At 40.0% G+C, this 16,919-nt stretch overlaps 1 protein-coding gene, 1 non-coding gene and 1 pseudogene across 17 annotated transcripts in view; all 3 read right to left on the bottom strand.

Moving 5' to 3' along the window:
- Positions 1–15,706, bottom strand: part of LOC126937714 (ankyrin repeat domain-containing protein 18A-like) — an 82,786-nt gene extending 67,080 nt beyond the window's left edge. For 9 of the 16 annotated variants that reach the window (XM_050761364.1, XM_050761368.1, XM_050761367.1 and 6 more), the window contains exons 1-6: positions 14,845–15,384; positions 10,680–10,794; positions 10,344–10,517; positions 5,726–5,832; positions 4,819–4,956; positions 2,153–2,220 (exon numbers count right to left, since the gene is read on the bottom strand). In XM_050761364.1, coding sequence (XP_050617321.1) covers positions 2,153–2,220; positions 4,819–4,956; positions 5,726–5,832; positions 10,344–10,517; positions 10,680–10,794; positions 14,845–15,047 — 805 coding nt within the window. In that variant the 5' untranslated portion in view covers positions 15,048–15,384. Of the gene's footprint in view, positions 1–2,152; positions 2,221–4,818; positions 4,957–5,725; positions 5,833–10,343; positions 10,518–10,679; positions 10,795–14,844; positions 15,385–15,587 lie in introns of those variants that run through there. The other 7 variants (XM_050761370.1, XM_050761369.1, XM_050761374.1 and 4 more) reach the window with 5 other exon arrangements.
- On the bottom strand, positions 3,347–3,449 carry LOC126938142 (U6 spliceosomal RNA). Its single transcript, XR_007719974.1, has one exon. It is a non-coding gene; the product is annotated as a U6 spliceosomal RNA (small nuclear RNA).
- On the bottom strand, positions 15,679–16,656 carry LOC126937339 (uncharacterized; annotated as a pseudogene).
- Between the last annotated feature and the right edge of the window lie 263 nt (positions 16,657–16,919).

Raw genomic sequence — 16,919 nt, forward strand, 5'->3', positions numbered from 1 at the left:
TAGTTATTTTTTAAGTGGACAAGTATATGAATGAATTAAAATATTTTTCTTAAAAAGTCTGTTAAAAAACACAAAAATTAAATAGTTATCTATATTCTAATATTCTATTATGAGCACCTTAAAGACAAAAACTACGTCAATTCCATCTTTGTCTCGTGCATTTGCCAAACCTAACTTATAGAAGTGGTTTGATAAATATATACTAAATTAACGGTGTCTTTATACAGTTCAGACTGTACAACACATTAGGTGTTATACTTTTGTTATTGTGAACCATTTTTATAATTTTATTATAATTTAAAAAAATTTTTTGAGCCTAGAGTTTGGTTATTGGAATATTTATTATGATCATCTCTTGCCTAATGGTTACCAGAGTTTTTTTTTTGTTTTTTGAGATGGAATCTTGCTCAGTCACCCAGGCTGGAGTGCAGTGGCACGTTCTCAGCTCACTGCAATCTCCACCTCCAAGGTTCAAACAATTCTCCTGCCTCAGCATCCCGAGTAGTTGGGAATATGGGTGCCCACCCCCATGCCTGGTTACTTTTTGTACTTTTAGTAGAGATAGGGTTTCACCATGTTGGCCAGGCTGGTCTCAAACTCCTGACCTCAAGTGATCTGCCTTCCTTGGCCTCCCAAGTGCTGGGATTACATGCATGAGCCACCACGCCCAGCCTGGTAACAGATTATCTTGTCCCAACAAAATTACTATTATTATAATTATCCAGCATATAAAAAAACACAGCTTGTTCTAAGAAGTGAATATATCTCATGAGGTTCCAACTTATGGTGAATAAATTAAAAGTAGACCTTGTTTGTATAAGAATATGTAACATAATTTCTGCTTCTCGGGAAGGGATTACTTTTCTGTCTTCTGCATTCAGTAGGTATCTTCAGAAATAATCTCCTATTTGTATGGTTCTTATTGCCATTTGTTTATGGTATCAGAAAGGGATTGTTGAATTCCCAGTTCTAAAGACAGTTACTTTCTTAGTGACACAGATTCCTGTGTAATACACTTGACCCTGAACAATAAGAGTTTGAACTGCAGGGGTCCACTTATATGCAGATTTTTCTTCTGCTTCTGCAACCAAGAGACAGCAAAACCAACCATTTTCTTCCTCCTCAGCCTAATTAACCTGAAGATGATGAAGATGAAGACCTTTGGGAGGATTCACTTATGTTTATGAATAGTAGGTATGTTTTTTTCTTTTCTATGATTTTCTTTGTAACAGCTTCATTTCTCTAGCTTATTTTATTCTAAAAGCATAGTATATAATAATGCAACACATACCAACTATGTGTTCATCGACTGTTTATGTTATCAGTAAAGTTTCCAGTCAATGGTAGGCTATTAGTAGTTATGTTTGGAAGGAGTCAAAGTTATACTCAGATTTTCAACTGCATAGGGATCAGAGTCCCTAACTCCCACAACATTCAAGAATCAACTGTAATTAACATTTATTTACTAAATATAAACCATTTACTATAAAAGTTAAATAGAAGATCCATTTGCATAACAAGTGCAATTTGTAACAATGTAATTATAGAGGAAAATGCAACATGTTAACTTAAAAATCTAATTTCTTATTTATATTAATACAAAAATATAATGTAGAATTTCAGGGATCATAAACGAATTTTTTTCAGAGAATACTGTTTGAGATTGAGAACTAACTTAAATAACTGAATTCTAAACTAAAGAAATTAAATTTAAAAAATTAATTTATACATAAATATACATATTTTAAACTGCTCTTTTATGATTAAAAATACATAATCTTACTTTTTTTGGTTTTTTTCGGAGATAGAGTCTCGCTCTTTCATCCAGGCTAGAGTGCAGTGGTGCCATCTCAGCTCACTGCAACCTCCACTTCCTGGGTTCAAGTGATTCTCCTGCCTCAGCCTCCCAAGTAGCTGGGATTACAGGCGCCCGCCACCATGCCCAGCTAATTTTCGTATTTTTAGTAGAGATGGGGTTTCACCATGTTAGCCAGGCTGGTCTCAAAATCCTGACCTCAGGTGATCCACCCGCCTTGGCCTCCCAAAGAGCTGGGATTACATGTTTGAGCCACCACGCCTGGCCTGTAATTTTGCTTTTTAAAATCAGTAAGACCACCAAGAGAAATGAGAAATTTACTATCAGAAGTCTTACCTTGATTGTCATTTCGAAGATGATTTTTAAGTATCTTATTTTTATGTTCCAAAATTTGTTGTTGAATGCTATGCATAATAAATGTAATAAATAAAATTAGTATTTTAATAGTGATATGAAAAATATTTACCAAACATATTAAATTCTTAAAGCATTTCAGACAATATCAGAGCTAATATCAGAACTCTAATGTCCAATACACTTTAAAATTTTAAGCTGTATAAACTTATTAAGCTTCTAATTAAAGAAGAAAAACAGGAAGTACTCATAAACTGAGAAAAACATAACTCAGTAAGTTAATTCTAATTAGCTTAACAGCCTGGAAACCGTCCTGCACTCAGAGTAAGTCCTCGCTCTGTGACCAATAGGTATTTTGTTTTCAGACCAGTTGCTTCTCTTAGGCTCCACGGCTTCTTCTAAAAAACAAAGATTTTACTACTTGACTTCACTAGGTTGTTAGGAGGATGTAATGAGGTAAAATGTTTAAATGTTCAGAGAAATAGTAAAGCAATGGAAAAATTTATTCTTGAGCTGCATTGCTGGAACAATTTTGGAATCTCAAATAAAACCTGATGGGTGTTTTTTCATAGGTTCTAATATTTGAATGTCACAGTTTTCAGAGAATATTATTAAGTGCTAATTTTGGTTATTAGTTCTATTCATTGTGGCTTATAGTTCAGAGCATTTTAGCTAGCTCATAACTTATAACTAAATTTATATATAAATATATTATTGTCTCATTAAAACATATAACCTAATTGTCCCCTATTACTGAGCTCATCAATCACACCAAGGGCAGAAAACTAATAGATGTCAAAACCTGGCTGGGACAACTACCATTCCTTCTCTACCTCCTCAAACTCAGAGCCAGCAGGTCTGTGTCAGAGGCTGCATCTTCTGGGTCCTCTCCGACTGACACACAAGACAAAGCCTTGCTTGTATTGTTTTTCAGTTCCATGAAAGAGATGCAAGTTGATGTTTCTTCATTTCCAAGTCATGTACTAACAACATATTTGCATGTAACATCCCTTATGCCACTCAGCTCTGTTCTCATTTCACAGATCACCTTACATGAATACTTCTATAAAGATCATAATAACAATTTCCATATTGGGTGACTCCTGTTTTGGTTTGACTCACATTATTTCCTTGAAGCTAGTTAACAAATAGTCAAATGACCTTCTGGGGACCATGCAACATGTGGAATGCTTTCTGAATTTGTGTGCCATCCTTAGGCAGCAGGCATGCTTATCTGTTCTGTAATGATCCAATTTTAGAATATGTGCTGCTGAAACAAGTATAAAGCCCTGTTTTATACACGGATACTCAAAAGTCATGGATGAGGCTTAGCTCTGTTAAATCTAAATTACCTACTTTAGATACAGAGAATTCTGTTGAATGACTTCCTGTGAGGTAGAATTTTAAAATATTTTAAAAACTTGAGGTGGAGATGCAAAGAGCCTGACAGGTTTTCATTATTATGGAAACACATTACTTGAGGGGCCAACTCCAAGTTGGTGCTCATTACTCTATTGAAGGATAATGTGGAACATTCTGCTATCTAACAAAAGGCTACACGGGACAGAAAAAAGGCTCAAGGTACAGATGTGACAACAAAAGGCAAAGGGACCTCTGCTCTCTTCCTGCAACGTTATTTGAACATCCCTGACTGTTGAGTACAATCCAACTAATATTTGCTAGAGAACAGATGGACACTGGTCTCAAAGGATAACATACCATGAAGGTATAGGCTAGGCCAAGCTAAGACGTGGGCTACAAATAAGGTTTTTAGTATTAGGGAGAAGGTCAATTTACTCACTACGTGTGTGGGTAAAGCTAGGAGGCCTTTCTGCCAGAGCAGGGTGCTGGGAACAATGGCTGAGCCTATCTATGTACATGAACTAAAAAACACTGTAGCTGTGGACACTGTGTATGAGTCATCATGAAGAGAGAGGGATCTGAATCAGTAAGGGCATCCTGGTGCCAAAAGTCAATCATTACCAGATTGCAGGACAAGTTACAATGGCAGCAATACAGGAAGTGAATCAATGGAAACAACAGAATGACTAGAACGGCCTTTTCCCCCCTTCTTCTGACTTGTAAAGCAAGATTGTCTTCCTTGGACTTAGGGAACCCCTTAGCTTTTTGAAAAATCCAAAGCAGGAAGGCATAAGAGATAGCCCCAGGGAATAAATACAAGATTTTCTGCTAAACTGGACATTTCAAGACCCAACAACTAATTTGGAAAGTCAGGCCAGCCATGGTGGCCTTTGCGAGGCCGAGGCAGGAGAATCACTTGAGCTCAGGAACATGGGCAACATAGTGAGACTTTGTTTAAAAAAAAGAAGAAGAAAGAAGAAAGAAAAAAAGAAAGTAAAAGATGTGACATTATTTATGTCTCACATACAAGGGTAATACTTGGAATGAAATGAACAACACTGAGATCCCTAGGGATAAAGGTCTTCAAAGATTCTGAAAGAATCTTGCACTCATTGCTACTTCTAACTAGTCTAGCTTTCTGTTTGATTTCTGGCTAAAAAGTGGACTAACTTGTTGCCATTCCAAACTACTTCAACCAAACTATGAACTCTCACCTAATGTATAAGATGCAATATTTGTAATTATTTTAAACCTTAATGTAGTATTAACCTAATATAAGCATATACCTTCTCAAATCACAACAAACAGCATAATCCTCAGCAGTTTGGCCAAACATGTCTTGAGAAAAGATATTTATATTTTGCTGAAGGAGGAGGCTGACGATACTTGATGAGCTATGCTGCACAGCAAGCATGAGGGCTGTTCTAAAATAACAAAGAAATAACAGCACTCAAGAACTTTAATAAAGATATTTAATTAGCAAATTGGATACACTTTACCGATTTCATATCTTGCCTCTCAGGATAGACATAATAACCATTTACATGTACTAGCTTATGTGTATAAGCATCTTGGGTGCTCAAGTGTTCATCTTGGTAAATTACCACCAAGGCTAGAAGGCAGGGACAACAAGGAAGCTTCTTGTCCCACTGGGATATGACATAATACAAGCTCTTAATTTATAATCCTTTGATGGCCAAGAAACTGTGCTAAGGTCACTTATCTAAAGTAGGCAAAGATTTAGATGAAGATTTCCCCATTGCTTTCCTAGTCTGATATATTGTAATTCAAAGTCAGCTAGGGATCAAACATGTAAGAGCTATCTGCAGGCTGAAAACAACAGCAACAACAACAATAATAGTGATAGTAGTTGTTGTAAACTGAAAGTTAAAGTCTATGCTTTATAAAATTAAGAAAATACAAAACCCCTTTAGTTATTATGATTACAGGACCAAAAACATCAGATTACAAATAACAGTCTATAAGAAAAGATGAATCCTACTATATACTGTTTTTGATGTTGCTCAGTCCAAATAACTGCTTTTCTACCTAACTATTTGTATTATTTTTTACTATATGTCAATAATTATAAGTGAATCTTATTAACATTTCTCACTTGAGTTACCACTCCAGAACACTCAGGTTTTTAGGAAATAAACAAAAAACAACAAAAAAACACAAAAACTATTGCACCTTCTGAAATTGTCAACGGCATGTATATTTGCCTGGTTCTTCAATAAAAATTCCACCATTTGCTGTCTCCTAGAATTTATAGCAAACAAAAGTGGAGTGTTTCCCTCCTGTAAGAAAGCAAAAACAATTTATAATTCACAAAATTACATATTTCTCAACTGAACTAAAAATCTTCTATAAGATGCTATGAACTTAAACTTACAATATAGAAAGAAAGTAAATGCAAAGCAGTCCCTTCCTTTTCACTCCTCTGTGCTTTCCCACACACTGCCTTGCAAACACCCCTCCTCTGCCTCCCCACGTTAACTTCGGTCATCTCCAAAACTCACTTTATTTACCAGTCCCAAAAATCCTTGCTTCTATCTCAGCATTTAGCACAGTATATTGTAATTATTTCATTGTTTCCCACTGAAACCAAGAGCTTCTTGAGGGCAAGGGCTGTATCTTTTTTCTCTATAACCCTAAAACCTAAGACATAGTAGCAAATGCTTTAAGTTTTTAAAATAAATTAATGATTTAAATTATCTCTAGAGCAGTGTTTCTTAAACTACATTTCAAAGAATATTTGTTTTACCAGAAGAACTGTACCCCAACGAAAAGGTTCCATGATCATCTGCATTTGAGAAGTATTACAAAACTGTATTACATGGCCAAAAATCTAGAAATCCCTTGAACTTTGCCTAATCTCAATTTGACAATACTTTTTGTGGCAAACATTAACACTTTAGGAACTAGAGTTTCAGGGACACAGTTGTCAGAGCTTTGCAATACAAGTGTAGGTTTCCTCTGGGTGGTACAAACTTGCTTGATTCACTTGCATCAATGGTGTCAGGATGTCAATGTCAGGCACTCCTGATGCAAAGGGGCTACTAAAGAAATGAGCTCTGAATTAAGAGAGATTGGCTTCAAATGCACTTATTTTCCTTACTATTAAATAGTGCATGGGATTTTTCCTAATACAAGAGGATAGATTTTTATCTTAACTTAGAAAGTTCAGTATGTTCTGTGTAATACAGACCAGTTAAAAAATTTTTGAAAATAAATATTAAAAAGCAAAGCTCAGTAAGAAATTTTATTCTCAATTATAATGATAATCCTGGGATGCTAATGCAACTTTACTTTTTAAATCCATTTGTATTGGTTTCCATTTAAATTGCTATTTAACATTATTTTTTTACTTTAGGCAAAATATAAATCAGAAATAAAAATACAATGGCTTCTCAATAAAAGTTCTAATACTGATGTATAGGGCTTATTTCTAGCATAACAAAAGCCAGTAAGTTACTTGCTTTTTTGTTGTTTGTTTTGAGACAGAGTCTCACCCTGTCGCTCAGGCTGCAGTGCAGTGGTGGCATGATCTCCCCTCAATGCAAGCTCTGCCTCCTGGGTTCACGCCATTCTCCTGCCTCAGCCTCCCAAGTAGCTGGGACTATAGTTGCCAGCTCATTTTTTGTATTTTTAGTAGAGACAGGGTTTCACCATGTTAGCCAGGATGGTCTGGATCTCCTGACCTCGTGATCTGCCTGCCTCGGCCTCCCAAAGTGCTGGGATTACAGGTGTGAGCCACCATGCCCAGTCGTCACTTGCATTTTTAAGGGACATTGCTGAGAATAAAGATATAATGTCTGCAATATTCATAATCTATCCACTTCTCAGCAGGCATAACCTAAAAAAGGCTTCTAGGCATTCTTATGAGAAGATGACTATTTGTGGTATAGATATAAAAAAAGAGTTAAACTTCTGAATTCTAAAATCCAACTCTATAATTGAGGGATTTATATAAACTATAGACTATATATTATGAACCAATATATGCTGTCTTGAAAAACTTGGTATCTTTATGAAAATATACTATAAAAAAGGAGTTGTAAACTCAAATACTTGTAAGGATGAAGGAGGTTACCTAAGTAAGTGAAGTACTCAGGTGGGCACAGTAGCAAACTGGAGAATATGTGCCTCCTACACAGGGCAACCTCTGCACAGCAGACTAAGCACTGATGCAGTTCAGGGGACACTAGATTTGATTCTTAAGCCTGAGGTCCAGATTTCTGCATGAGTCTACTAAATTTTACATGTTGACTCAATTTAAAGAGGCAAAGAACAAATCTATGTGCCACATGTAGACTATAACCCTTGTGTTTTTATATTTGCTATGAATGTGTTACTAAATTGTGTATAAACTAAGTATTTGCATGTGGAACTTTTTCCTTCTCTAGTATCATATGTTTAATAAAAAAACTCAGGCCCTGAAATATACATAATAAAAATTGCTGTTAAGACTCATAATACCCACCTCAAGAATTTTCCCAACATTTATTCATTTGCAATCTATGTGTATATCATTTTCCCAGATTGTTAACCAAATAGATAATTAGTTCATAGGACTGCGGAAACTAAATTATTAAAAGAATTTCTATTGTATTCTCACTGACTTCAAGGATTTCAGTGTTTAAAACTGACATCCTGATTATGCCAAAGCTCTACAAACTTAACAGACACACTGAGATAGTCCCTAACACAACTTCAACTGAAAAAAAAAAAAGGTTCAGGATTTGCTACTAACCTAATTGAGAAAATCTCACTTGTAATGAACATTTGTTGACACATAATCACTAGAATGGTGACAGAGGAACATGAAATTGTGAAAGGGTCAGCCTCTACTTATTGAAAGATTACCCACAAGCAAATTGCTGAAGACTCTCTGAATGGCAGTGAATGATTCATGGTGGGAAGGAAAGAGTGTTATTCTGTAAGCTGAGAGCTGTTGCCAATGATATTTCCTTTCACTTCCCAGTCACAAACGTAGAGAAAGACAGAGAAGTCAGGCTAATGTTATTGGAAAGGAGACCTTTGAAGAAAGTAGCACCTATCAAATGCCAACTCTTTTAGAGATTTCTTATGTCTTTGAGATATGGGAATTTATATACTGCACTTATCTATTCTGTGCTTCTTCATCAGGAGTGTATTTAAATGCTGAGGTATTTGTTTTTGCTCTTGTTGTAAGAGACAAGATTTTTGGATTGGCGCCATGTTACAGGAGAATAATTGCACAAGCCTCTTCCTGGCAATGTACAGCCTATTCGTGTAAGATAAAAAAATTAGACTATAAATTCTAAGGGGCAGGCGGATCACGAGGTCAGGAGATCCAGACCATCCTGGCTAACATGGTAAAACCCTGACTCTACTAAAAATACAAAAAATTAGCCGGGTATGGTGGCGGGCACCTGTAGTCCCAGCTACTTGGGAGGCTGAGGCAGGAGAATGGTGTGAACCTGGGAGGTGGAGCTTGCATTGAGGGGAGATCATGCCACTGCACTCCAGCCTGGGCAACAAGGTGAGACTCTGTCTCAAAACAAACAAACAAAAATTACTATGTTTCTCAGGCTGGACTCAAACTCCTGGGCTGAAGCAATCCTCCCACCTCAGCCTCCTAAGTAGCTGGGACTGCAGGTACATGTCATTGTGTATGACTTCAAGAAAATATTATTAACCATACATGTTCAGAACTTATTAGATCTATTACATCAAAAACATCAGGGGAAAGCCTACACCTGTAGATTTTTGACAAAATTTCCCCAGGTCACTGTAATGCACAATTCTAGCTGAGAATTACTGCAGCAGACAATCACTTCCGTTTCATCTCTCACCCACACGGCCAGTATCCTTTATCAGTTGGGATGTGGCCAGAAAGAGAAGAGTATGAGATAGAGTTTTTTATTAAAACTCCAGTTAATTTTCCTGGGTGTGGGTATAACAGGGACAAGTAAACTCAAAATCCCAGTTGATTTTGCTATTTATAAGTTCCTTATCTCCCACCTTCCCACCAAGATATTCTAGATTTGAGAGTTTAGACTCTTATCTAAGTGACTGTTTCTGCCAGGATGGGTAATAAGTCAGTTACTAATTTGTTCCACCCTTTGCTGAAGTGTTTCTCACCTCATCACCATCTACTCACTGCCAATCTGGTTTCCTCAGAGTCCTCTAAAAATTAATCTTTAGGCAAGTTTCAATCACTCTATTTACCAAACCAAAAATGATTACCCCAAAGCTGAAGAGCACTTTGTCTCAATACATCAACTGGGAAAACAACAAACTGAAAAACAAAACCTCTTCTTGGCATTTTCCCTCATTACCTAATTTCCAAGTGACCTGCCATGTTTTTGATTGCTCCCCTTTTCCCTTCCCATTTTTCCCTCTTAAACCTTACCAATGAAAGATACATCCTTTTTTTTAGAAAACTGTCAGCAGCAGCAAGATTTACATTTATTGTAAGTTGCTTTAGTTTTCAGTTTTAAGATAAAACCTGTTTCCAGGGTAATTTTTTTCCTGTGATTTTTAAAATACTAATTAGAAAAAAATATATATACCTGGGGTAGGAAACAAATATTTGAAAAGAAGTTTTACCTTAACAAATTCACAAATATTTCCCATAAGTGCACTAAAAAAGCTGTGCCCTCTAATGCTTCTTTAAAACTATCAATATTTAAAATAAAATTTTAGACAATTATTTCAAAATATTTTTATTCAGAAACACTTGAGTTCCAAATATGAAAAACTGACTCTTACCTATGTCAATGTTAAAACAAACATTTTGAAAAGAAAGTTGATCGATCTATACCTCATTTAGTGCTTCAATATTTGCATGGTGGGAAAGCAGTTTCTCTGCCAGTGAAGTCCCCTTATTATACACAGCATAATGGAGAGCAGTGTTGCCGTAGATATCCTTAATGTTTGGATTGGCGCCATGTTCCAGGAGAATAATTGCACAAGCCTCTTCCTGGCAATGTACAGCCTATTCGTGTTAGGTAAAAAATTAGACTATAAATTCTAAGAATTCAAAATACATATTCCACAGGTTTCACCAACTAGTTATATTTAAATGAGATAAATTAATTTTAACTCTATGTATTTAAATCAAATTCATTTCATGCTGAAAGAGTTGGCTACTATATACCTTCATTAACGGTGTCCTGTTTAGTCTGTCACAGATGTCGATCTGGCAACTTCTGCTCAGCAAGAGAGTGACCACTTCCACACGGCCATGGGCACAGGCCAAATGTAGAACAGTCCTAGGAGAGTAAGAGGAGATTTCAGGAAATTGTAGTGCAATATCTCAAAACCTACAATGGTTCATGTAATTGTAAACAATGAATGGCAGTTATTCCTCTGCCTTCAAAACAAATAATTTTCTTTTGAAGAAAGTACAATATTTATTAGCTCTTACTGCTCCCTACCTTAATGAAACAGCAGCCTATTTGGATAGAATGAGCTTGGTGCTTGGATTCAGTTCAACTAGGGCTTGAGTTCTACTTTGAACTCGGTCACATACCAGCTATTGCTTAACCTTTCTGTGCCTCAATTTCCACATTAATAAAATAAAGATGACAACAGTAGCTAGCTCACAGGACACCATTATGATGCTTAAATGAAAATCTATGTAAAGCATTTAGAACCATTTCCAGAACAAGCAACAACTCAATAACTGTTAGATTTTTGTTTGTTGAGACAGGGTCTTGCCCTGTTGTCCAGGCTGGAGTGCAATGGTGTATTTATGCCTCACTGCAGCCTGAAATTCGTAGGCTCAAGCAATCCTCCTGCCCTAGCCTCCTGAGTAGCTGGGACCACAGGAGCGCACCAGCATAATCAGCAAATTTTTAAAAATTTTGTGTAGAGTAGGAATGTCACTTTGTTGCCCAGTCTGGTCTCAAACTCCTGGCATCATGGGAACTTCCCACCTCAGGCTTTCAAAGTTCTGGAATGACAGGTGTGAGCCACGCACCCAGCCAGATGTTATAATTATTACTATTACTACTACTTAACAAAAACATTTTAATTAAGTAAAATGATATAATTATTGCTATTTTGCAGGATGATTTAAAGGTTAGGTCACATTTTAGCATATCTGATATTGGAATGGCATTTATAATTCATAATTTGTTATAATTGGTAGCATTTAAAAAATCATCTTATTAATATAGAAAATAGTAGGGTATTACACAATCCATGAGGCCTTACATTAAGTAGAATACGGTATACACAGCAGGTCTAGGGCAGTTCTAGGCATCTAATTGACACTTAAATACATTTTAATTCCTAAAAGTACCATGGGGAACGATCACTGAAGTAACAACATATTTTTTAAACAAATTACTTCTTACTTTGATTTTTAAAAACATGAAGCTAAAGAAAACTAATGATTGAGATGAACAGGTATGGCTCATTTTAGTCAACACTTAGATTTACAGAATATATGCAAATCAGACTTTCCAATTATTAATAATAGAATTTAAGACTGATAAATTTTCAAAAGGGCAGTTAAAGGTTATCTCTTACTGTTTTCTACCTTCAGAAATGCTTTTGCTTGAAAGGTGGGAGGAAAAGCTTCAGTGAGATTAAGTCCTACTATTCCCATTTTAAATCTCTCATCTTGCTCAGGTAGAACAGGTAAACATAAAGGTTTTAAGTATGGAAGGGTCCTGAGAGATAGTGCAAAATGTCTGCTACATAACAGGTTTTCAGGTTATGTTTGATGAATAAATGGATTGACAGAATACAGTTGGGGATCCCAGTATTTTTAAATACAACTTCTATAAACCAATATTTTCGTGATAGTAATAATATTTGCTGTTTGTTATTTTTATAAGACTACAACTATAATGAAATGATTAATCTATCATTGTTTGCATATGCACATATGTAATGAATCTATACATAAGAAAAACATATATACATAAAAATATACATAAAAAATATATACATAATAAAATCTGCAAGCACAGATAAAAAGATTCCCTTATTTCTGAAGCTAAAAGTTCAAACAAGATAACTCTCAATAATAATATAAAATAGTGAGAAATTATTTTTATCTATACAAGATTCATATTTCTCTCTTCCCAAATATTATTCCATTAATAATAAATTTTTACTAGAAGTTTCATAAATGCTCACTTCAGAAATCAAAGGTAAGAAAAAGGAACAAAAGACTTTAAAATACAAATGCTCAGAAGTTACAAATTTTATCCTATTTTGTACATAATTTTGGCTAACACAAGACCATAGTATGTTTGTGTGTATGTGCAAGCAAACTGATTTTTTTTTCCTCACTGGCTATAACAAAATACATCTTCACACATCAACATACTTCTCGACCTACTGCCACCTTCAATGGCCACATATCCATTCTATCGGTTCTTTTTTTTTTTTTTTTTGAGACGGAGTCTCGCTCTGTCACCCAGGCTGGAGTGCAGTGGCCGGATCTCAGCTCACTGCAAGCTCCGCCTCCCGGGTTCACGCCATTCTCCTGCCTCAGCCTCCCGAGTAGCTGGGACTACAGGAGCCTGCCACCTCGCCCGGCTAAGTTTTTGTATTTTTTTTTAGTAGAGACGGGGTTTCACTGTGTTACCCAGGATGGTCTCGATCTCCTGACCTCGTGATCCGCCCGTCTCGGCTTCCCAAAGTGCTGGGATTACAGGCTTGAGCCACCGCGCCCGGCCTCTATGGGTTCTTAATATAAATGCTGAGAAAAACAAAGTGCATGTATCTCTATTTTCTAAAGGTATTTTAATGCAATGGAATTGATGGGTAAAAGGCATATACATTTTTAAAATGTGGTAATTATCTCCAAATTACCACTTGAAAAGTCATCAGCAACTTAAACTTCAAGCAGCAGTATAAGTACCACTGCTCTTTATTCTCACAAACATTGTGGATAGAAAACAGTCGCATTCCTCTTTCAACTTAAATTCTCTTATGAGAAACACTAAGGATTTTTTCCTATGTACATAAGTAACTTGTGGATCTGCAAAAAGGTACTTTGCTCACTTTTAGAGTTCTTTTCTTGTGGATTTGATTGGAAAGAATTCCCTGTAAAATAAAGATGTGTTTTTTTATCTGTATATATATAACTGATCTATATATATAACATATTATATTAGTAATATATACAATTTGTTATATATATAATCAGTAAATGTTTTATATATAATCAGTAAATATCATATTATAAAGAATAAATTCCCTGTAGGATGAAGATACACTTTTCAGTTGAATATATATTTTTATATATTAGTAAAAATATATACAGTAAATTTTTTCAAGTGTGTTATCTTTTGTTAATTTTTTTCTGATACACAGGGGATTTTAATTTTTAGTTTGCTAAATCAACTTTCAGAATGCCTGCTCGCGAGGTCATTCTTAGGAAGGCCTTTGTTAACATAAAATGTACCTGTATAAATAAGTCTTTGTGTTTTGTTTTGGTACTTTTCTCATTTTGCGTATGTAAAAATTTCAGTCTAAATTCCATCAGGAACTCATTTTTGTGACATAAAGTTTCATTAGTTTTCTTCACACAGCAGGCATATTATTAATAACTCATCCTTTCCTACTCATCTGAAAGGTTACCATTATCAATCCCTATGCATGTATCTTGCATATATTTCAGAGTTTTTGGATTTCCTATTCTGTTCCATTTATTTGTGTTTACAGCTATTAGTAAATAATTAATTGTGGGAATTAATAGCACATTTTGGTATCTAGAGGAGCAAGTCTTTTCACTCCATTATAAACATTTTTAAAAGTCATCACAATAGTAAGACAGACAGCAAGTGTCATGCACAAATCATAAAACCTCGATATTTTCATTCGGTTTATGTAAAACTGATAAACATAGAAAGAGCTCACATTTTGAGAAAACTGAGTCTTCCCATTCAAGGAGCCCACGTCCCACTTCCAAGTGTCCCTCTAAGAAGCCGCAATAAAGAACCTATCTACCTAGGTGGATTCGGATGTGAAACCGACACAGGGTTTTATCTGAGAACTCTTCGCCTACTGAAAATGGCTCCTGGTATTTCTGACATGCGAATGAGTTCTCATTAGGCATCTCCCTATCATGTATATGACCCCACGTTTTAAACGTGTATATGCTTAACTTCGTGAGTTAAATCACTCAAATTCTCCACCAAGCGCTACAGGCGGGAATTGCCAGCGATGGAAAGCAGCTGTGGCTCCGTTTGGCTCCTCGGCTCCGAGGGTGCCGGCGCCCTCCAAGGCCCCCCGCCTCAGGGGCTGCGGTGAAACCAGGCCTGGGGCCCCCCTCCCACCGCGGGCTGAGCCCCTGCTACCTGTCCTTTCTGTCGCGGGCGTCCACGTCCCGAAACCGCCTCAGGCAGCGCTCCACCTCCGCGGCGTCGCCCTTGATGGCCGCCCTGTGGATCTTCCGCAGTTCCCAGTCCAGGGTGTGGTACCCGGGACCCGCGTACTCTTTGTCCCTGGAGCTCAGGAGCGCCTGGCCCAGGCCTCTCCCGAAGCTGAAGAGCTTCCTCATGGTGGCGACTTCTCAGACGCCCACAACCCGCTCCTGAGCCGCCGCGGCCCCTCGTGGCCTTTCCACCCCCACCCAGTCCCAAATCCGCGATCCCCCCACCAACCTGCGATTCACCCGCAAATCCAAGATCCACCCCCAAACCCGCGATCCACACCCAAATCCAAGATCCACCCCCAAACCCGCGATCCACCCCCAAATCCAAGATCCACCCCCAAACCCGCGATGTAGCTCAGAATCCGCGATCCAGCCCGGTCCACCACAGCCTTCAGCAGCGACACTCGCAGCCTCCGACCTCTCAGACCGAGTGAGCCCCGCGAAGCGGTTAGGCGCGTGCCTGAAGCTCCGCGCTCCGACCTCTCAGACCGCGTGAGCCCCGCGAAGCCGTTAGGCGCGTGCCTGCAACTCAGCGCTCCGACCTCTCAGACCGAGCGAGCCCCGCGAAGCCGTTAGGCGCGCGCCTGCAGCTCAGCGCTCCGACCTCTCACACCGAGCGAGCCCCGCGAAGCCGTTAGGCGGGCGCCTGCCGCTCAGCGCTCCCACCTCTCAGACCGAGTGAGCCCCACGAAGCCGTTAGGTGCGTGCCTGCAGTTCAGCGTTCAGACCTCTCAGACCGAGTGAGTCCCGCCGAGCGTTACGCGCGCGCCTGCAGCTCAGCGCCCGCCGGGACTCCGGAAGCCTCTCCCAACTCCGCGTGACCGGAAGGGGGCGGCTGCAGCTTGAGCGCAGGCGCCGCTGGCTTGCGGGTTCTCCTAGGCTCGCGCTGGACGTCCCGGAATCGCAGGCGCGAAGCCCGTCGGGCCTGAGGGTCCGCGTGGCCGTGACTCCTGTCCCGCTCCTCCTCCGAAGAGAGATCCGGGCTGCTGACAGGAGCCCTCCGCAGCCACCAGGGATGGGGCTGGGATCCGATTCCCGCCCTGGTGCAGCGGCCGCCGGGCAAACCGCCTGACTTGGCAGCAGACAAGGCGACATCTAGCCCCGGTTCTGCGAGGCTGGGAGCGCCAACCAGCTTGGGAGTTGCCAGGCAGCTGTTGCCAGCAGGTAGAGGGCGCCTGCAGCTTGGGCGCCCAGGTGGTGGAGCATGGCCTGGGCGGCCTCTGGATCGCGAGTGCACCTGGCCTGAGAGCCCGCCAGGCCCTGCCTCCGCCGGCTCCTGCTCTGCCGGAGCTCGGGACCTCTAGCCGGGGGCCCTCTGCAGCCACCGGGGATGGGGCTGAGGGCCGGTTTCCGCGCCTGTGCTGCCGCCGCAGGGCAGACCGCCTGGCTTGGCCGCAGCCACTGGGACGTCTGGCCCCGGTTCTGAGATATGGGGAGTGCGGGCGGGCTCGGGGATTGCCTGGAAGCTGCTGCCTGCACACAGAAGCCGGCTGTAGCTTGGGTGCCCAGGCGGGCTGGAGGTGCATGACCTGGTCTGCCTCGGGATCGCCAGCGCGCCCAGCCTGAGGCCCCCGGCCATGCCTCCCGCCCCACTCCTCCACAGGAGGGAGATCGGGGTCGCTGGCATGGGCACTTGGCAGTCACCCCGATTGGGGTTGATCGAGGGTTCTCAGTTCTCGCCCCTGTGCAGCCGCCGCCGAGCAGAATGCCTGGCTTGTCCGCAGCCTCTGGGACACCTCGCGGGCCGGGCGGGCCGGAGGGTGAAATCGCTGGGAGGCGGGTGCCTTCTCGCCCTGTGACGCCTCTGGGCCCCAGGGGCCGGCCTCCGGCGCACAGGGCTCCCCAGCATCCTGGGCGCGGGTCCGCTGCCCGCATGAAGTCACCTCAGAGAGGATGAACTTCGGGTTGCCTTTGTCCGGCTGTGCTGCCAGGCGGGGCAGCTGACCTGCTGATGGGGTGGCTTTCTTCATCTTCTTGCCCACAGGACAGCGGGCTGGG

Source organism: Macaca thibetana, chromosome 15 (genome assembly GCF_024542745.1).
Source record: "Macaca thibetana thibetana isolate TM-01 chromosome 15, ASM2454274v1, whole genome shotgun sequence".
NCBI classification, from domain to species: Eukaryota; Metazoa; Chordata; class Mammalia; order Primates; family Cercopithecidae; genus Macaca; species Macaca thibetana.